Source organism: Adiantum capillus-veneris, chromosome 20 (assembly GCF_014529385.1).
Source record: "Adiantum capillus-veneris isolate H3 chromosome 20, ASM1452938v2, whole genome shotgun sequence".
NCBI classification, from domain to species: Eukaryota; Viridiplantae; Streptophyta; class Polypodiopsida; order Polypodiales; family Pteridaceae; genus Adiantum; species Adiantum capillus-veneris.
The window spans coordinates 63673886-63696371 of record NC_140950.1 but is presented as its reverse complement, the minus strand read 5'-3'; the positions used below and the strand labels follow the sequence as shown (position 1 = coordinate 63696371).

At 45.3% G+C, this 22486-nt stretch overlaps 1 protein-coding gene across 1 annotated transcript in view; it reads right to left on the bottom strand.

The window, feature by feature from the left end:
• Positions 1 to 494: 494 nt before the first annotated feature.
• The window catches only part of LOC147432615 (protein PEP-RELATED DEVELOPMENT ARRESTED 1, chloroplastic-like), a 66800-nt gene continuing 44808 nt past the window's right edge, over positions 495 to 22486 (bottom strand). The window contains exons 2-9 of the mRNA XM_086492485.1: positions 20941 to 21099; positions 20640 to 20708; positions 20360 to 20530; positions 20022 to 20168; positions 19773 to 19931; positions 19628 to 19696; positions 1100 to 1159; positions 495 to 1010 (exon numbers count right to left, since the gene is read on the bottom strand). Of these exons, the coding sequence (XP_086348611.1) occupies positions 963 to 1010; positions 1100 to 1159; positions 19628 to 19696; positions 19773 to 19931; positions 20022 to 20168; positions 20360 to 20530; positions 20640 to 20708; positions 20941 to 21099 (882 nt within the window). The 3' untranslated portion in view covers positions 495 to 962. The remainder of the gene's footprint in view (positions 1011 to 1099; positions 1160 to 19627; positions 19697 to 19772; positions 19932 to 20021; positions 20169 to 20359; positions 20531 to 20639; positions 20709 to 20940; positions 21100 to 22486) is intronic.

Sequence of the window (22486 nt, the reverse complement as noted above, 5' to 3'; positions counted from 1 at the left end):
AAGAGGAGCATTATATTAAGGCCATATTGGTGCAAAGACCCATGAGAAAGTTCATGGGATTATCACCATAGTATACTTTCTCCATTGTACACCACATTAGGCCATATGTCTTGAAATGATGTATTTAGTGATGCTGATGCTGATAATGATGAGGATGTAAGGTATTCTTACATATATACCTACCACCCACTCTAGGTATCATCACATATTTTTATTTTTTTTGTTGCCTAGACATTGTACTAGTCACACATGGATGTAACCTCTTGGTCTCACGGGTCATTTTGGCCTTTGGAAGACGCCATATAACATTTCATTTCATCTCTCTCTCTCTCTCTCTCTCTCTCTCTCTCTCTCATTGGATAGATCTTTAAGGTCTCTTGGGATAGTTTCCTACAACGTAAAAATACTCTTCTTCTTTTTCTTCTTCTTCTTCTTCTCAGTCAGTAGTATAAGTTCAAATGACATGCCCTTGGTAATGACATTTCAAATACCACTACTGGAAAAGCATAGAGCTTGAAACAGATTTGGTCTTCTTGGATAGATGTACATATATAGCAGTAATGTGCAGTTGTGCAGCACTGATTCAATGTGGTGTCTTTCAACATCATCTTCATTTGAGCTTTTGTCAATGAGCTCTTCCTACCTACAAGACATTACAGTCCGGAGACGCCTTCACGCTCAACTTACAGCAGGCAAGTTGCAGCACAGGGTAGAAATAGAAATAGACAAAGGACCGACACGAGTACTGATGTAGCAACACCAGGACATGAGCAATGCTTTCAGAGCATCACGAAGGTCACGATGTGCCAAACCTGAAGGGTATGCTTCGACTCCTATGCGGAAGAAAGGCCAAACTCAGAAGAAACAAGCTGTTAGGACTACTATATATGTGTATGTGTGACAAGGTAGCCACACATTAAGCAGAAGCCAACTTGCGGGCTTCCATTTAATTTCAGGACTCCTTATGAATATCCTATCTCCTCCAATATCTTCAGAGTTTCACGATGGATCTGCACATAAAGACCATGTTTTAGTGGAAAGCATGACATCCTCTTGTACAAGTCACAGAGTATCATAACCAAATGAGAGTCCCCCGTACCCATTCAAGCTGTTGCACTCCAACTCCAGCAGTATTTGTTTCATACATGCCACTAAGAACCTGCAATGAAGTCATTTGAACCAAGTAAGAAATTACGAAATTGCCTATGAAACTGGAGAGCTTAGTAAGATTATACAGCATACACAGATTGCCTCCCACAGAACTTAAGTGAAGGAACAAAAAGAATTTAATGGTTTTTCTCAAACGAATATATAGCAGTGCTTGCAATCCCATATCAAGAAAAGGGATAAGCAAACACTGAGCTGAGTTGGTCAAGAAGCTACCTATAGACCAAAACCAAGAAGGCAAATTGAAACAAGAAAAGAGAGTCTACATTGTCAATGGAATGTTTATGGTGACTGGTACATGATAGTGGGCGTTGGGTCCTTAAGCAATCTGCTTAGGAGAGAGATGCATATTCCTGCTTGTAGCTGTCTTTGATACATCAGCCCGAGAAGATCCCTTCAGATCTTGCCATCAGAAAGTAAGGCAAGTGCAATGTGTATGACCTTTTCCGCGAACCAGATAACTCAAGCATGTATATGAGCATAGGAGACTTCAGCTATTTCGCTTGTCATGCATGTGGGGAGCACCCAGATATTATCAATCTTTATGGTCAACCTCGCACACATTAGAGAAGTGAACTACACTAATAAATTCCTGTCATATTGTCTGTTATGGATGCATGGATTATGCACAGGGACCCTGTATAACCTTAAAACCATAAGGATCGACTGGTGCGTAATGTAAGCTCGATAATGCAGATAATACATTCAGTGAGGAGTTACACGAAGAGGCCAGATTTGGCGGGCAGGGGTAGGAACCTAATTTGCTTCAAGCAGCTTGAAACTGCTAGGGGCTGCCTAGCTGGGCAGAAAATGATAGCCCTGCACCATCCAAACCCAATAACGGCAAATTAGGGGCAGGGACATATAGGAGGGTTTAGTGGAAGAGGAAGGTAAAGCGGGGGGGGGGGGGGGTGTACGCAAAGGCGGGGGAGGCAGTCTGCTGTTGCGCGACAAGAGGGTACCACACCGTCAGCAGCAGATGGCGGGAGGATGGGGCAGGCTGTACGAAAAGGTGGGGATACCACAGCGGGAGCAGCAGATGGTGGGAGGATGGGGTGAAAGGGCTTGCTGCACACATGGTTGAAAGCACCACGGGAGAACCTGGTCAAGCAAGGGCGCGCTGCAAGAAGCGGGCGACGGCAAGGAAGAGGGTTGGCAAGGAACGGGAGGCATAGGTGGGTGACACCCCCATGCCTTATTAAACTGATTCTCAATTAACTCTGCGAACTGTCTGATATCCATATAAAGTAGTTGGCCCAACCATTGTCTGATTCTGAATGGTATCATAAACAGCCTCCCTCGTCCAAAAGGAACCCTGTGACCTGTCACAAAGTGATGATGTGGCTGCCCGTGTGTACACACACACCTTGCAGTGTGCACAAGCCGGAAGAAAATGCTGACGTGGCTGCCAGCCCCGGAAATTGCAGAGGCAGTGCCACATGGCAGGCTGTACGGACGCAACGCAATTTGCGGCGCAGATTGCGGAGGACCGTACTGCTGACGTGGCAGCGCTGTACAGCAGTTTTTGGGCGATGCTTTATTCCACGCAAGGCAGCAAGAGAGAGAGCTAAACTTGCTTTATTTTATTAAAGCATAAGTTTAGAGAGAAGCTTTTTGCTTTATTTTATAAAAGCTTAAGAGAGAGAAAGAAAGAGCCTCTGCTTTATTTATCAAAGCTTTTGAGTTTAACATCTTTTGGGCTCTGCTTTTGGCATCCCTTGTAATCTTTAAATATGTGAGCACGCCTCTCACAACTCAGAGCATCTGGACGGAGAGTATGAGTGTGAGCGCCTGCCCGCACTCTTGTACTTTGAGCACATATTAATACAAAAAAGAAATACCGAAAGGGGCGCCAGTCTTTGGGGCCAATATCTCTAGGCAAGGAACTCCGCCCGGGCCAGTGTCGAATCAATTGTGAACTGTGAACTATTTTGAAGTGGTTACTTGTGCTGTCGCGGTAGATTCTCGACTTGGAGTGTCCAAGTCTGTTACAGTGGTATCAGAGCACGGCCGATTTCTCTTCTACGGGAAATCCGATCCCAATTTCTTTCCGCGGCACCTATAGCTTCAGGAAGAGATTAGCCGACTCCCTCTGCATCCAAAGATGCGGGAAGGGATCACAACGAAGATTCAGGCAAGGAGTAAGGCCCGCCTCGGCCTACTCAGGCGGAGCGTCGAGAGATGGAGCGTCAATGATTGATCGGCGACACAACAAAGACGATGCTTAATTTTGCAAAGAACCCAAAATTGGTTAAATATATGAGCAAGACTTCTTTTGAAGAGGTGCACACGCAATGGCAGAAAACCACAAAACCACCTCGAAAACCCACTCTCAAGAAACCTCCTACTCCCAAGAAGTATACAGAGAAGGAATTAGAAGAGGTGGTTGATGCACGAATTGCTCAGCTTTTTGACGCGCAAAAAAAAGCTAAAAAGCACGACAAAAAGCAACAGAAAGGCACTGACTTCCCAGGTTATTTGGGTCGTCAATCTACTTTTCAAAAAATCAAGAAAGCAAAAGAAGCGTGTTCGATTTGAAGGTGTACCCAGTTCTTCTTCTTCTTCTTCTAACAGTTCTTCTAGCTCATCTAACTCGAGCGAAGAAGACCGAAAAGGCAAAAAGCGAAGCAAAAAGCAACCCTTATGGAAAGGGCAAGAAAAAGGCAAAGAAGTCTAAATCTCGCTCATGAGTGACAGTTCTACAAAGGACTCGTCTATAGACAGTTCAGACTCTGACGACAGCAACTTTTATGCAAAGAAGAAGAATTTTTACAAAGCCAACCAGTATGACTTTCTGGAAGACAAAAGCAAGAAAGTCCGAGAGTTTAAGGAAGGTGGACAGTCAATTAAATTTGACACGTTTTCTGGTTATAGAGATGCTTCGAAGGCTTTGTCTTTTGTACAACAGTTTGACATCGCTTTCGCGGGAGGGCGTTACTCAGAGCACTCTAAGATTCGGAGAGTTGCCTCTTACTTCAAGGGGAATGCTCGAACTTGGTGGTCCACGCTTCTATTAAACAAGCCTGCCCTAGTTCAATAGCTGAAATTCAAGAGGCTTTTTATTTCTTCTTGGCTGACTCGAGAGTATGAACGTGATATACGAACTGCTTGGAACCATCTTCGGATGACCAAGAAGGATACAGTGGACGCTTATTGCGAGAGATTTGGAGCTCTTTTCTACTCGCCTCTTCATTTAAGAAGATCTCGTTCAAGGAACAGATTGAGCGGTTTACCTTGGGTCTACCTACAGAGATCCGAGATCACTGCTTGGAACAAAAGTCAGCTTCCATTGAGGAGTTGATGAGTCATACGAAACGGGGTTTTGCCATTCACTCAAAGAGTTTGACCTACCCCACCGATGAGATCATGACACAAAGAGCTGAACAGACTTCGACAAATGAAAGTAGAAAGAGAAAGAGCAACCCAAAAAAGAAAGATGCACGACCCAAGCTTACTCCTCAGGAGCGGGCTCGCTACATCAGGCAAGGGAAGTGCTTTGGATGGGGGGAAACTGGACATATCTCCGCGAAGTGCCCTAAAAAGGCACAAAAAGAACAGAACGACAAGGATGACGAGAGGCTTGAGAGTTCGAGAGCAACTGAGGAACGTGGAAGAAAAGGAAAATTGAAAACAGGACTGGTTCCAGATTGCGTGGGTATCGATCCCAACACGGTGGACGAGAGTAGAGAACTTTGCCGAGCTTGGGGCAAAGTGAAAGATCAAGAAGCCCTGATCTTCTTTGATGGAGGAGCCAAGGCCAACTTAATTTCACCGAAATTGGCAGCGCGGCTCGAGATCACTCCCGATCGGATAGGACCACTTGCGGAGGCTGTTCTAGCGGCACCCGGCAAGGACGCAGCCGTTACATCTGTCATTGGCAAACTTCGGTTGCATTGTAAGGGGTATTCGGGGCATGAGGACTTTTACATAATTCCTTTGGAAGGTTGTGATGTTCTCTTGGGAATTCCTTGGTACCACACGAGCAACATCGTGGTCGACTATCGGGCGAGGAAAGCGACATTGATTACAGAGAAGGGCAGAATCATTGTACTCGATATAAAACTTAAAGACATTGACTGTTAGTATCAACGCACTAGACACGGCACATCTAGCACTTGCAAAAATCGACGGTCACATCACAGGACATCACTCGACATCACAAGACATCACATGACAAATCATAGAAAAATTCATTCCAAATCTCATACCATGACCATCGGCAACGTATTTAGTAATCGCATCTAGATCCATTCCAGACCTCACTAATGCCTGATTAAGTCTGCTAAGACAGTTTATGGCCTCTGTCTATTTTGCAGGCGTAATCGAGGGCGATTACAATGCTTTCAAGAGGGGGGTATGTCACAAAGTGATGACGTGGCTGCCCACTCTGCAGGAAACCCTAATCCTAACTGCAGAAAATCAGAAACCCTAATTTGTTGACGTTGCCTGACACGTGGCAGCTGTACGGACCCCCGCGTTTTGCAGTGCATATTGCCGAAATCAACAGCTGTGACATATCAGCTTTTGGGCAGTTTTGGGCTTAGCTTTTTGGCTTTTCTTTTTCCAACGCAATTGAGAGAGAGGGAAAGCCTCTTTGCTTTATTTTATTAAGCGAGAGAGAGAGAGAGAGAGAGAGAGAGAGAGAGAGAGAGAGAGAGAGAGAGAGAGAGAGAAACATCTTTTGCTTTATCCAAGAGCTCTAGAGAGAGCTTGAGGGAGAAAGTGGAACTGCTTTATTTTTAGAGGCTTTTGACTTTCAGCTTTTGGGGCTCTGCTTTTGGCATCCCTTGTACCTTTAAATATGTGATCAGGCCTCTCACAACTCAGAGCATCTGGACGCAGAGTCTGGATGTGAGCGCCTGCCCGCACTCTTGTACTTTGAACTCAGACTAATACAAAAAGAAATACCGAAAGGGGCGCCAATCTTTGGGGCCAATATCTCTAGGTACGGAACTCCGTCGAGCCAGTGTCGAATAAATTGTGAATTGTGAACTGTTTTGAAGTGGTTATTTGGTGCTGTCGTGGTAGATTCTTAACTTGGAGTGTCCAAGTCTGTTACAACAAGCCTCTCCTCTCTATCGTCTAGACTCTACGGTCTACCTTCGGGCGCTCAAGCACGACCCTTGAGTGTCTCTACCCACTCTCCCCCTCTTCTACCCTCTCAACTTTGAAGCTCTCCTCTACTCTCTCTCTCTCCATACAAGCTCTCCTCTTAGGTCTACTTCTCAAGCCGGCTCTTCTCGAAGGAGGCCCACCGTGCAAACATGGTCGTGGTGGGATGAAGTCGTCTCTACAGCACGTGGTAAAGGTGGTGGTGCAAGACCATGGACGTGCAAGCTATGCCCGTACAGGAGAACGGGTGGTGCAAACAAAGTGCGAGCCCATCTTCTTCATGAACCTGGTCACGAAGTGAAGTTTTGCCCTCGAGTATCTCTCGAGAAGAGCTTGGAGCTCTTGAGAAGCTCGCGGTGTATGAGGTCGTGGAAGCGGCCAAGAGGGGCCATTTTGTTGCCATTGATCCCTCTCTGTTAGGCGACACCGCGAGAGCAAAGGCAAGCCAACCTTGACTCCAACTCTCAAGCATTCAAGAGAAATGCATCTACACCGGGGGCTGCCATTGCGCATCGCCAAAGCACCCTCAACAAAAATTGGAATCCTAAATTGAAGGAAGAGCTGGATAGGTCGGTTGCCCAATTCTTCTCCCACGACCACATTGCCTTCCATGCTTTGCGGTGAATTTCCCTTGTGACATATACTACCACAACATGCTCTATTTTGTGTGGATAGGTCTCAATACTTTCAAACCATGGTTACAAAAATAGGGGAATATGGTTCTTCTTATGTGCCACCTTCATCGGAGAGGCTTCGCACCACCCTCCTTGACAAAGAGAAGCTTGCCGTAGAGCAAGCGGCCCAAGAAACAAAGGATTTGTGGGAGACCAATGGCGTCTCTCCCCTTGTAGATGGATGCATCGACACCCGCAGCGGTCCATCCACGGAGTGGTGGCCTACTCTCGGGGGGCGATGTACTTTGTGGAGTCACATGATGCATCCGACAGTGGCAAGGCCGCGGAGATGCTTGCTGTGGAGTGGACAAGCACCATAGAGATCATCGGCCCGGAGAATGTCCTTTGTATGGTTGTAGATGGAGAGGCGTCAAATAGGGCAGCCGGGGCTATCATTGAGGGCATGTATCCCAGCATCCATGTCACATTTTGCATGGTGCATTGCCTCAAAAACCTCCTCAAGGACATAGGGAGCTTGTCATGGATTTCACCCACCATTGGTGACGCCTCTCAAATTGTCTCCTTTGTGCTCCACCATCAAAAGGTGCGCCATGAGTTCTCAAAGAGGAGCCACTTGTCCTTGCTCAAATATTCAGAGACAAGATTTGCATTCAATTGGCTTATGCTAGGCCACTTGTCTACATGTGGCGGAGCCTTAAGGGGCCTCTTTCTCAGTGATGAGTTCCAAGCCATGTCGAAGTCTACATCAGCAACAGGATTGAAATGCCGAGAATGGGCTGACGACGCCGTTCGGTGGGAGGAGGTGAAGACACTTGACGCCATGGTCAAGCCTATTCTACACCTACTTCGAGTTGAGGATGGCTTGCAGCCATGCATCGGCAAAGTCTACGAAGCCATGGATCGGATGATAGAGACCCTTGAGAAGCTTGTGCCTGACCCTATTCAAAATGCGGAGATTCATGGCTTGTGTGAGTCGAGGTGGAATGGATACTACTCTCCACTTCATGCGGCAGCTTATGTGCTTGACCCGGAGTTTCAAGGAAGGCGTCAAGAGACCGACAAGGAGGTGAGCAAAGGATGGCGGATTGCATTCAAGTGCCTTGAGCCTAGCAATGACATTAGGCGCAAGATTAGAGACGAGCGACTCAACTACAGGCAAAAGAAGGGCTCCTATGGATGTGTAGATGCACAAGTTGATCGCAGCAAGATTGGCTCGGTTTTGTGGTGGGAGGACTATGGAGGAGATGGCCCACATTTGCAACGCTTGGTTGTTCGTGTCCTTAGCCAAGCATGTACCACTAGTTGCTTGGAGCAACTATGGAGTGTGTATAGCCACATTGTCTCTAAGACGAGGAGTCGCCTTGGGGTCCAGAGGGCCAATGATTTGGTGTTTGTGAGCGCTAACTTGCGCATGCTTGCCAAGAGCGTCACACACAAAGCAGATCCCTTCACTGAGTGGGAGATGGCACAAGAGAATCCATCTATGGCCGAGACACTTTTGGAGGAGCTAGAGGAGGACTTCGAGCCTCAATGCGAGCCTCGCGAGGCCTCATATGTCGCTGACGACCTCGACTACGATGACGATATGGAGATTCAGCTGGCGAGCACTTCCAGAGTTTGATGATCATTGATCACTCTAGAGTATAGAGTCTAGAGTCTACTCCTCTAGAGTTTACCTAGCCCTTTGTACTTTTGTTATCCTTGAGGCTTGTCCTTTTTGAACCCATGTGGCATGCACTTTTCATTTTGTATCCATCGATGTTTTATTAGCACATTTGCACCTATATGACTCATGCTCTTTGGCCTATTTAATGTAAATTTGTGGTCAAAGTGATGCTCTATGTGTGTGGCATGTGTGTAGGTCAAAAAATGCCAAAAAAACTCTTTTGTTTTTTTTGTTGTCCCGACCCCCGTCCCCATTTCCTGACTTTTGCCGTCAAGTCCCCGTCCCCATCCCCGACCCGCCGTCCCATGTAACTATGATTGCAAACGAAGTTTGCCAATGATTGGTGTAATGGAAACATCCCATCCGGGTGCCAGTAGAACTGCCTTTACGTGTGGCCTCAACCTGTCGGGCGTAATTCCAAGTCGAGCCGCCAATTCAAGTGAAAAGAAGTAAGCCTTCGCTCCTCCATCAAAGAACAATGAGGGCTTCCACTTTGTCCCAAGTGCGGCAAACCCATCCACATGCTCTACTGAGTGAGTCCCCCTTGTGTCACAAATTGATGACGTGGCATCTTGAAGGAACCCCAGAACTGTGCCGTATGGCTGACTGTCCATGTGGCAGCTGTACGGATACCGGAATATGCGTTGACTGTCCATGCTGATGTCACAACCAGGAATTTGCGGCGCAGAAAATGCTAATTTGCTGACGTGGCATTCCGTAAAGATTTCCATAAATTGCGCTCGCTGAATTTGCTGGCAGCTTTTGGGACAATTGCTTTTGGGTTAAAAAGCTTTTGAGTTAAGAGCACCTACCCGCTCTCTTGTACTTTGAACACAGATTAATACAAAAAGAAATACCGAAAGGGACGCCAGTCTTTGGGGCCAATACCTCTAGGCAAGGTGGAACCATACGTGTTGTACGGTACGTGGAAGTACGTACTGTACGTAGTCCCGTATGGGTAAATTTTTTATGTACGGAAAATACGTGGCATTGGTAAAAAAGAATAGAAACCACAAAAATAACTGTCATTTTCAGAGACAAAGCTATAGAATTTGTCAATTTGATGTTTTACACTTTGATTGGTCGGCTTCGGCATTCTTGCTCCTATTGCAAGATTCAAGAGCATTGAGCAAGAATCACGCGAACAAAAAGTGTGTGTGTGAGAGAGAGAGAGATGGAGGGAAACGCGAGAGTGGAGCTCAGACAAGCGTGGGTTAGAGAGCAACACACACCAGAGAGGGAAAGAGGCACTTACCTTCCCTGTGTAAGCCTGTGCAGAGCTTTTTCTCACTCTCTGTAACAATTTCTCTGTACTCCAGTTCTTAAAATTTAGGCGTTTTGGGATTCAGGCCTAAGGTAGGCAAATTTAGGGCACGCATGAACGTCTAGGCCTCGAGCGAATACAAAAGGGTGGACAAATCCCCAAATTTTTTTAATAAAAAAAAATGACGTACGTACGGAACGTTCCGTACGTACAGTGTACGTTATGTACGATACGTATGTACGATACGGATCCGTACGTACGTATTGGTCCTACCTTGCGTCTAGGTACGGAACTATGCCGCGCCGTGTCAATTTTGTGAAATGTTTTGATGTGAATCTCTGCTGTGTTGCGGTAGAATCTTGCATTGGGGTGTCCAAGTTTGTTATAATGGTATCAGAGCACAAAAAGATTCTTCTTCTACGGAGGTTCCGATCCTTTTTTTGCAACGCACACAGCTTTTGGGAAAGAACGTTCGTGTCCCGACCCCGGACGTAATAGGCACTCCCACCCTTCATACATCGTGCATCGGGCGCGCTCCTATCTTCATCGCTCTGTCTTACACAGCATAAAGCCATAAGAGGCATAAAGCCTTAAAGAATCCCAGATTGAACATGGGTTCTCGTGAAGAATCTGACAGAGATGACACCTCTCAATGGGAAGGCAAAGAAAAGTTGACAATCCGACGCGAGAACTGAAGAAAAGAATGAAGACTGGGGCAAAAAAAATTTCGGACAAGTTTGCCAGAAAGGAGCATAAACGTCAACTGCAGATTGGCATATGTGTGAACGGATTGACTAAGTACTCTAAGGACCCGAGGTTGGCGAATCACCTGAAGAATTTCCCCATTGATAAGATTTACTCGAGATGGCATGTGGCCATTGCTTCTCCTCTCAGGTAGGGAGGAAAGCCGAAAAGACAAACGAGTGCAAAAAAGCGGAACCTGTATTCGCAAAAAGACATGGACAAGCACTCTTGAAAAGAAGCACTTCTACAGAGCCAACCAATATGACTTTCTCGAAGACAAGAGCAAGAAAACAAAAGAAGGTGGACAGTCAATTAAATATTTTCTGGATTCCGAGATGTTCCGAGGGCTTTGGCCTTCATACAACAGTTTGACATAGCTTTCTTTGGAGGGTATTACTCAGAGCACTCCAAGATTAGGAGGGCTACATCTTTCTTCAAGGGAAATACTCGAACATGGTGGTCCACCCTTCTACCGAGAAAGGAAGCTCCAGTTAAATGGTTGAAATTCAAAAGGCTTTTAATTTCTTCTTGGCTGACTCGGAAGTATGAACGAGATATACGAACTGCTTGGAATCATCTTCGGATGACCAAGGGAGATTCTCTGGATGCTTATTGCCAAAGATTTTGGAGCTCTTTTCTACCAACCTCTTCATTTAAGGTCTCGTTTAAAGGAGAGATTGAGTAGTTTTGTTGCGGACTTCCTACAGAGATCCAAGACTATTGCTTGGAACAAAAGTCATTCTATTCAAGAATTGATGCCAGATGGGTCATGCGAAACAGGGTTTTGCCATACATTCGGGCAATCTGACTTACCCCACTCATGAGATCTTGACTCAGAGAACCCAACAGACTTCTAACAATGAAAGTAGAAAAAGAAAAAGTTCCCAAGAAAAGAAAGACAAGGATTCACCACCCTGGCTCACTCTTCGAGAGAGGGCCAACTACATCAAAGAGGGGAAGTGTTTTGGATGCGGGAAACATGGGCACGTCTCTGCAAAGTGCCCTAAAAAGGCACAGCAAGAACAGAATGAAGACAGGCCAGAGAGTTCGAGAGCAACTGAGGAACGTGGTAGAAAAGGCAAGATGAAAGCAGGACTGGTTCCAGATTGCATGGGTACTAACCCAAGCACGATTGATGAAAGTACAGAACTTTGCCGAGCTTGGGGTAAGGTGAAAGATCAAGAAGCCCTGATTTTCTTTGATGGTGGAGCCAAGGCCAACTTCATTTCACCTGAATTGGCGGCGCGGCTCGAGATTACACCCAATCAGATGGGACCACAAGCAGACGCAGTTCTAGCGGCACCCGGACGGGACGTAGCCATTACACCTGTCATTGGCAAACTTCGATTGCATTGTCAGAGGTATTTGGGGCACAAGGACTTTTAAATAATGCCCTTGGAAGGTTGTGATGTCCTCCTTGGAGTCCCTTGGTACCATAAGAACAACGTCGAGGTCAATTATCGGGCGAAGAAAGCGACATTGACAAATGAAATGGGCCGAAAAATTGACTTGATGTGAAACTGAAGGGCAAACTCTGCCCTTCTCAAACCTTCCCTCCTCCCCTATCCAGGCACTTCAAAGCCTTCTCCTCCTCGCACCCTTTTAGCCCAAGTCCGCTACTGCCCTTGGCGGTTCATTCCCTTGCGCTCCTGATCTAGCCCCTAAAGCCGCCGCCTCCTCGTTGGCCTTGTTCTGACGGGCTGGTAGCCCACCCACAACTAGCGGCCCTCCACTGTAGTGTAGCCTTCTCGATACCGCAACCTTGGTCGCCTCTTTAGATGGCGACTTTCATATCATACCTTGGTCGACTGCAGATGGTGGCTCCCTCATTTGCTCACCTGCTCCCCAGCTCTACAGCACCCTCATGCAGCTTGCGACAATATGCATGGCACTCTACCTGCCAACTCCCCTTCCCAAGCCCTGGCGGCCTCAATTATCTGCATATAGCACCCCGCCATCCGTTGGCCATCCGCCATCTTCACATCCTCAGGCCTTCCTCAACGTAGCCCACCATCCGGCGCTCTAAGGAGCTCCTAAAGCCGCCGCCTCCTTGCTCTCTTGCCTTTGGCATCCCCCGGCCCCCTGTAGCGGCTGGCCCCTCCCTAATTTGTGCTGCTCTCGGCCTTCCTTACCCTGCTATAGATGGCGGCCCTGGGCTCTCCTTGGTCACGGTCCCTTCTCTCCTTTGTTGGCCCCCCCTTCCCCTGCAGTGCCGCCCTTATGGCAGTGCTATCTTCCTACCCTCAAACTGACGACCCCCCCAATGCCATGGAGCCGCTCCCTGTCAAGCTCCCCCTACTGCCACCCCTTGGCAGCGCATCATCTGCCTGACTGCTGCAGATGGCGTGCTCTACTGCTGCGCTAGGCCAACCTTCTGGCGACTACTGCATATGGCACCCTCCTTTGTGCTCACCTGCTCCCCATCTCCCTCTCTTGCCAACCATGTACTCTCCTTTTCCTCCTCCCTAGCCAGGCATCCTTTTTCCTGCATATAGCACCGGCGGTTCATTCGGAAGTTTGCAGAGGTAGCTTCCCCTTTGCACTTATTGACTCAAAAAGGAGTCCCTTTCTCACGGGGACCGATAGAGGTGACTGCCTTTCAGGCACTTAAGGAAATACTGACTACTGGACCAGTGTCGACTTTGCTAGACTTGCAAAAGCCATTCGAAGTATATTGTGATGCATGTGGTCGTAGTCTGGGAGTGGTCTTAATGCAAGAAGGCCATGTAATTGCCTATGAAAGACGATTGTTTTCAAGGCCAGAATTGACAGCACAGATTTATGAGAAAGAGCTATTGGCAGTGATCCATGCTCTTACTCAGGGGCGACATTACCTACTCGCAGCCGATTTCACGGTCTTTATTGATCATCAAAGTTTACACTACTTCTTGTCACAGAAGCAGCTTTCGGAAAAGCAGACGCGGTGGGCTAACATCTTGTTACAGTTTCCCTTCCAGATTGTCCATGTGCAGGACAGAAAAACTTGGTGGATGCATTGTCTCGAAAGACCCTAGTCTTGGCTATTTCCGCGATTCATCATAGAAGCTTCGAGCACATGGTTGATCACTACGCCAGAGATCCAGATTTTTCCGATGTATTCACTTGAATACAGCATGGGGAGGTAGTAGCAGAATATTCCATACAGGATGGCCACTTCATGAAGAAAACGATGTTCTGCGTCACACAGCCATTTAGGGAAAAGGTTTTGATTGAGTGCCATTGTCCACCTTTTCCGGGTCACCGCGGCATTGACACCAGCTTGAAAGGTGTGGAGTGTTACTTTTTTTGGTCGAGACTCAAGAAGATGTGGACGACTTTGTTCGCAGTTGTCTAGTATGCCAGAAGGTCAAGTTTGACAGGCATTAGGCACAGGGATTGTTACAACCTTTACCCATTCCCACCAGCCCCTGGGAAAGTACTGCAATGGATTTCATTTTTTATCTCCCGAAGACACAGAGTGGGCATGATGGCATTTGGATTGTCATCGACAGATTTAGCAAGCAAGCTCACTTCATTACCGTGAAGAAAACAGTCAAGCCGGATCATTTAGCGAGACTGTCTATTGCACAGATTTTCACACCACATGGCATGCCTGAGACAATAGTCTCTGACAGAGATCCTATCACGTGCACATCTAACCCTATGTGTACGTGGACAAGCTACTTCATGACAAGGGTTCAGTCCAGTTCAGTCAGCCTAGATTAGGAAGTGATCTGGCACTTTTGTGAGTCTGTTTTCAAACCGTGCATGTCCAGACACTTAGAGTAGATGCATATCCTCTGGTTGCACACAGCATGATCATTAGATTACCATCAGAACCCATCAGGAGCATTTTTACAGTGCATAGACCAATTTTCTCTATTTTAGTCAATTTTCACTTATTATTTTTAGTGACTTTTGTTGGGAAACTGGGTAGGGAAATTTAGCAAGCCAATTATATAAGAAAACCTAGCGCTAGCATAATCTAGCAGAAGAGGGAGCAGGAACCAAGGTTCAACAGGCACCTTCTCAGTAAGACCCCCCCCGGGCAGTCAACCTCCCAGACCCAGCCTAGCATTTTTGCATGAAGACGACCTGGCATTTGCATGGCCGATCAGCCCCGGTGGTAGGTTGCAGCAAGTAGCCTAGTGTATTGCGTTTGCAGGCCACTCTGGCCACAGCAGGACATCAGGATCACCAGCTTTTTTGCATCAAGTACCAGATCAGTCCCTAGCGTTTTTTGAGCAGCATAGCAGCCCAGCGTTTTGCAATTCCATTGCGACAAGACCCAGAATAGCATCAGCATTTTCAGTTTTCAACATCAAGATTCCGCATTAGAACCCCCGAACCGTTCAGATCTCACCTTCCCGCAGCAGATCCTCGCCGCACGGTTAGATCCATCGAAGTTTGGAGTTTTAGCCCGGAAAACGCAGATTTCAGCATCTGCGTTTTCAGCGCGTCGTCGTTGCATCGTCGTCACCGACATAGAGTCAGAATTCAGCAGATAAAGATTTGCAGATTTCAGCCCTTAGCGTTTTCAGATTTCAGCCCGTCTTGGCGTCGTCGACATCGTCGGCAAGTCCATCGCATTGTAGAGATTTGTGCAATCAATAGTAGACCACTCCCGCCATAGAGAGTGGGGCCTTCGGAGGAGGATTTTGACAACATTCTGGTGTCGTATTCTTATCTCTCTATCTCTCAGTCTCAGCACCTTCATTCACAGTGTTTATCCACTTTGTTTGTGATCGCTTGCACTCTCTCATTAAAGGAACGGAAGGCTCTCCCTTCCGTAAATAAAAGGAACCCTTGAGCACAGTTCGGAGCACTCATCTTGAGCAAAGTTCAACATTCACTTCTGCTGCACCTTACAGATCCCCGATTCACGAGTTTGTTTATAGACATGATTGCAATAAGGATTAGTTAATCGGGCATCCATGAGGTCCAGAATGGATCTAGATGCGATTATTAAATACGTTGCCGATGGTCATGGTCTGAGATTTGGAATGAATTTGTTTGTGATTTGTAATGTGATGTCCTGTGATGTCAAGTGATGTCCTGTGATGTGACTGTCGTTTTGTATAAGTGCTAGATGTGTCGTGTCTAGTGCATCGGTACTAACAGTCAGTGTCTACTAAGACAATTTATGGCCTCTGTCTATTTTGCAAGCATAATCGAGGACGATTACAATTCTTTCAAGAGGGCGGTATGTCACAAACTGGTGACGTGGTAGACCCCCGGACATAAGCACACGCGCAACAGTGTATGGACATCGAGAAAAGCGTCGACAGGCTGACTGTACGGATCTCCGCAAAACGCGCTGACATGCTGACGTCGCAGCGTACGGATCTCTTGCAGAACCCGCGGACATGCTGACGTGGCAACGTACGGAATTTTTCGCAAATTACGCTGACTGCTTTTGGCAATTTTTGAAGACCAGTTGCTTTTGGGAATTAACTGCTTTTGAGTTTGAGTTTTTGAGGCTCTGCTTTTAGCAATCCTATGTAATCTTTATAAGTGGCCTTAGGGGCTCACTTCTCAAAGCATCTGGACACAGACTGAGAGTAAGCACCCGCGGGTTCGTTGTACTTTGCACACATATTAATATAAAAATAAATATCGAAAGGGGCGCAAGTCTTGGGGGCGAATATCTCTTGGCACGGAACTACGCCGGGCTGTGTCGTCTCTTGTGAACTGTTTTGAAGTGAATCTCTGCTGTGTCGCGGTAGAATCTTGACTTGGGGTGTCCAAGTTTGTTAGGCTCTCTACAATAACTCTTTCTACCCTGTTTGATGCCTCCCCATCTATGACAAAAGCCATCACATTCTGCGATCGAATCGTCTCTATGGTTGCTATCCACTCTGAAGTGAGGACATCAACCGACTTGCAAGTCTCAGTGGCACCATGGTCCATGAGAGTGCACAAAGTACATCCCTCTCCACAAGTATGCAACGAGTCCATGAATGGATCTCCTCCTCGTGTCTCTCTACCCCGTCTGCAATGAAGTCAGAAAGTAATTCCATGCTTTGCTCAAAGCCATCGTATGTTGAGTGTTGAATGCTCCATAACCGCCTTCTCTCTATCAAGCAAAGTGGCTTGGAGAGCTTCCGAAAACACAAGCACATAGCTCGGGCCATACTCTCCTATCCCCTGCACCACAACCTTTCAATACTCCAGCCTATTTTGATCACATATAGAAGCAATTAGAATCAAAGTTGAGAGAGGGTAGAGACTAGAGCGCAGACAATGGAGAAAACCATAAAGAGAGAAAAGAGCTTATCGAACCACAACAAAAGGATGCGATCATGGTAGAAGAATCGAGCAACAAATATATCCACCTCTTTTTTCTTTGGGTCCCAAAAGTCCTTTGTCGACGGGTCGGGCCGGATGAGTGCTCGCGTTCATGAATATATACGTATCGGGTCCGAATAAAGTCCCACTGGGTAGAGTGGAAGAGGGGAAATGAGGGTCTTCGGGTCTTTGGCTATGCGCACGGGCTTGGAGGGTTTAGACTTGAATAACAAGTCGATTTCCTCAAGCTCCTTCCCCCCCCCCCCCCCCCACGCAAAGAAAGTGTGTCCTCACTTTGTCGTGGCCTCCTTCCCCATGGTATGCGCAAAGCTTACATGCACATGCACGAGCACCTCTCCCTACTGACAAAGTGGAGAGGTTTTAACTGTTTTTAAGACATGGACCGTTCATGGCTCTTAAACAGAAATTGTCCGTCCGTCCACCTGTTCAATTGTTCCATCCATTCCACCCATTCTACCTGTTCCAGTTTAACTGAAACGGCAGCCCATTCCAACCGGTCATATGCACCCTCCTAATCCCGGAACGCGATTCCGGTGTTCCAAAGGCCATTTTCAAGCATTCCCTGTTGTAGTGACTGACTAATTAGGATCGATAGAGCAAAGTAGCGTTTATGATTAAGAGTGCAAAAAAGACAGAATCAAACATAAACTAGTTACTAGAAAATGCATTATTCATGACAGAGTACAAAGGAGCTGGCTTTACAGCCTTGAGCTAAGTGTATTACAAGTGTGTAATATAACTCTAATGAAGTGCATGTACATCCACCAAGCCCTCCTAAGAATAGGGCTTGACCCATGAATGAAGGGACTCATTTGGACTCACGTGTAGACTCATGTACATAAAGCGAAGAGGAAGGTCATAGGCTAAAGCCCATTCACAACAAACCTCCCTTTTGGGGTTTAAACTATGAGACAATGTAAAAGAGCAACTCATATGTTAGATGCCTAATACTCATGGGTGCCTAAGTGGCTACCATAATGACTTAATACTTATAAGACCTCCCCTCAAACCAATGACCATAACCGAGAGCAAGCACTACATGCTATCTACAAAATGGTACCATGCTCAAAAAATAATATACTCGTAAACAAAACACAACACGTTTTCACACTAACAAATGGGCACATGATTTTGAGTTCAAAAAGAAAAATGTGATTGAAACGAATGAGAAACATTGTTCCGTTTTGGCCCTCCCGAAATGGCATTTCTTGTTACTTTGTTTGAGACTTTGTTTGCTGCTTCTTCTTGTTGTTGCTGCTGCTACTTCTTGGTTGATACTTGAAATAGCACTTGACAAGGGGATGTCCTTATTTTTCACAATGAGTGCATTTGTTGTTCTTGTAACATTCTTTGGCTTGATTTCCAAGCTTTCCACCAGTGAAGCATTTGGTTAGTGAAGCATTTGGTTTTATATAAGACAGGTAAACCCCTCCCCTTGAAGTGGATTGAGATTCATTTTTATGCCTCCTTTCTACTTCCTGAAGTGTGTTGACTACAGCTTGCAACTATGGTGTTAAATCTTTTTCTTCAAGCCAATATCGTGACTAGGTGATCATATTCTTTGGCTAGAGTTCCTAAGAGTACTGCAAAGTTTGTCAACTTCGGGTACTTGATTCGATGCATGCAAGTTGTGTGACAATCCTTTAAGCCTATTGAAACGGCTAGCAATGTTTTCTCCTTCCTCCATTGTTAGTTTATACAATTGTTTCTTCAAGCTTACTTTACTCTTCTTTGCTCTAGCACCAAAGTTATTTTCAAGAAATTCCCAAGCCTCCTAAGCATTGGTGCATTCATCTATTAAGTGCACATTAGGAAATACTAATCTCATGTAGATCTAAACCACTTGATCGATTAGGGTAGATAAGAGTAAAATAGCATTATTAATTAAAAACACACATAAGAGATAATCCAATGCAAACTGGAAAATCCCTTTTTCATGAAAGAGTACAAAGGAGTTCTTTTTAGGCTTTAGCTAGGCATCTAGGGGGGGTTTTACAAGTGTGTAGTAGAACTCTAACGAAGTGCGTGTACCTGCACCAAGCCCTTTCAGGAAGAGAGGCCAACCCATGAAATTAGGGACTGATTTATACTCATGTACAACATGTGAAGACTCATCATATCATCTCAGAAGAGGAGGGTCATATGCTAAAGCCCATTCACAACACTAAGGTCATGCATTAATGGAAGGGATAGATAAGACAGTGGATGCATCCGCAGCTTATGATGTTTCCCTCCATGGTATAGACGGGGGCTGTTATAATGTAACAAAATCCAAATGATAAAAGGCTTGATGCAAGACAATCATTTTGGTCTAGAATATATAAGGATGTCCTAATCTATTCAAACCCACAGATGTTGAATCAATAGGACTGAAAGTTTGACAGATAGGAGCTAAGCTCCATCCATTGGAGAATCCTTCCAAAAAACAGAGCATCTCCATAGGCATAAGAGATTCTACATCACTGAGGGGGTAGGACTTTTTATTACGGCTGAATGCAATAGGTGATCAAGGTTTAGATTCAATGTAAATAATCCTTATTTCACTCCATGTAAGTCTACAATTAAAGTACGGAAAACATTAAACTTTTCCAAATTGCGATGAGGAAATCCTTATTTCACTCCATGTAAGTCTACAATTAAAGTACGGAAAACATGAAACTTTTCCAAATTGTGATGAGGAAATCATAACATAGCCACTAAATTGTGCAGCTTCTATGGCTGAAGTGAACCCATACTAGTTAGATTAAGCACCTTACTAACTGCCTCCAAAAACATTCCTGGTCGTACCGGCACCTCTTTCTTGGCTGATTTAGAGGATACCTGCACAATGTATAATACACACATGATATAGATTGATGAAGATAAGAAGTTCACACCCATTTGAAACTTTGATGACCTTTTGCTTGCTCGCAGACGTGTGCCTCCTCAAATGAGAGCTTTCTTCATCTTCCTCCGGGGGATCTTGCCCCTCCGCCTTCCCGTTCATTACATCAGCAATTCTTTGACGAAGGGCAGGCCCAGGTCTCACACTGACAATACTTGATAGAAATTTGACCTGCATGTCGATTGACTAAAATTTAATGCCAAAGGAGAGAGATGCAAATACATAGGTAATTATCAATAGTACTAGAGCCCTTCATTATACCACATTTCCAGGTAGGGTCTTGAACCCTCGGTTGTCATTTCTCTCATCCAGCAAACCACCACCTAGCATACCGCGAGCCTCATCCCGTATTATAACCAATTTTGCCAGCAATCTTCTATCCTTGATTCTCGGTTTCTCTTCCATAGACTATAAAAGAAGATACATCAGTAGAATGGATAGGTCACTAGGACTCCAAAGTACAAGTTCCAGGATAGTCCAATAAAGTGCAGTGTACGCAACATGAGCAAACATTGTGCAGCAATTAGCCTACATTGACCATTAAAGCAAGAGCTTCAAAGCCCAGAATGATTAGAAAGGCAATGTTTTTACAGACTCACAGCTAAAACATTATCAGCTTGAGTAGATATGTTGACCAAGTTTGAAAATGGGATTGTTAGCTTCCCTCCACTCTCTGTGTCAAACACCCCACCACCACCAGCAGACCTTCGCAAGATTTCGGTTCTTTTTTCTTTTGTTGGTGTGCGGCATAGTAATCCTATTACTTGGACCTAAGAAAAGGGTTCCATAGTAGCAAATTAGACCAGACAGGTTTTAGATTAAAAGAGCATTGATCAGTTTCAGTTAAAAGCATCAAAATATGCAGGCTATATCACTCACATGTGGGGGGCATTTATCGTTGAGTTGACCCAACACAGTCTCTTTTATAACCTCAAGAATATTCTTCCGCTGTGAGACAGAATTAGAAGCTAATTGTGATTGCACAGATTATTGCAATACATTTCACGAACTGAGAAGCAAACATTAGCATTACAAAGCATGATAAAACGCTCATTAGTAAGGTAGGTGCACGCATGCACCAATAACAAATGATAGACACTCATGCACGCACAAATTTAAAACATGCATCGCCACGATTGCAGCTTGTCAAAATAAGATGAATGTAGCATTATGCATGCACCTGGTCGTCATGATCCGATTCCGCCTCTTTAATCATCCAATCTAATGCCAATAAAAAACTCCCATCCAGACTATCAAGTTTCTGCTGTATTGCCCCTGCCGCAGCTAAGTGTATAGCTACACCTTCCTCATCTTGATCCAATCCTTCCACATCCTCAAGCTGTGGAGCAACAATCACACGTTTATTACTACTTACAAAGTCAAAAACCATCATCTGATGTGAGGCCCAAAATCTAGTTGTCAGATCATAGCCCCCTGCAATAATGCAATATTACACATAAACCAGAAATTTGCTTCCAGCTTACAAAGAATAGACTAGTGTTAGACAGGATAGAATTGGCAGAGAAAAGGAAGAACAAAAGCAGTATGAACGGTGAGCCATCCAAGGCAAAAAAAACAAGGCACAGATAGAAAGATGGTATTTAAACCAAAATAGAGGCTGTTACAACATCTTTAAAAAACATCTTTAAAAAATTTACCCAAAGGAAGAGCTTCTTAATTTTACTGAGAACTTGCGTAAATAGAAGTAAATGGAGTTTCAATCTATTATAGTGGGAAGCTATTTCCTTTCAAGGTAATTACTGTGTAGGCATCCATCAGCATACTTAGCATACATCACTTTATATGTATGTCACAAGCAAAATCCGGGTACTCAAAATCTTAATCCGAACTATCAATCTCAGTAATTATGACCATGAGCTAAGCCTAAACATTGAGGCACAAAACTACTAGTAGTATGATAAATTGTGAGCAAACGTAACATTCTCATTCTTTGAGTTGTGGGAGGAGACTCTTGTCTAGGAAATGTTGAAGTTATGGCATCTCAAGTGAACTGCCCAATTTGATCCCATTATTTATTTTGGCTTTAAGTATTTATTTTACTTATTTGTCAAAGTTTGGGTGGGGCAATTTACTTAGGTGGGTATATATGCAACCCGTTGCCCCCATTGTATAAGCATAAGTTATTCCTTGCCAAGGTCGGTTGATTCAGGACTCTCTCTCTCTCTCTCTCTCTCTCTCTCTGCATAGTTTCCTACGACGTTAAAGCAATCTTCTTCTTCTTCTTCTCTCTCTCTCGTGCTTACTCTCATTGGTCTATACGCTTCTACATCATCGACTTTGACATGGTATCAAAGCCTTGGGGGAGAAGATCGCCATCATCAAGGAGTTGAGAAGACAAGCCGCTTTGATTTCTTGTGGCATTTTGTTCCACCCTATCACAAACTGATGACATGGCATGACTATAAAGTTGTTCCAACTTATGGACAACTACCGGGGGGCCAAAAAGGGACACTAGGCTTTAAAATTGAGCGTAAGAATCTGCTGACGTGGCTGCTATACAGACAGCCACGATTTACACTGACGGTTGTACAAACTGCCGCAAAACATGATGGCTACTGACGTGGCCGGACTGTACGGTTTTCCGAAATTTTTGCTAACTGCTTTTGCCGGCAAATTTTAGCAAGTTGCTTTTGGGAAGCTTGCTTTTGAGTTTAATGCTTTTGGGGCTCTGCTTTTAGCATCCCTTGTAACCTTTATAAGTGACC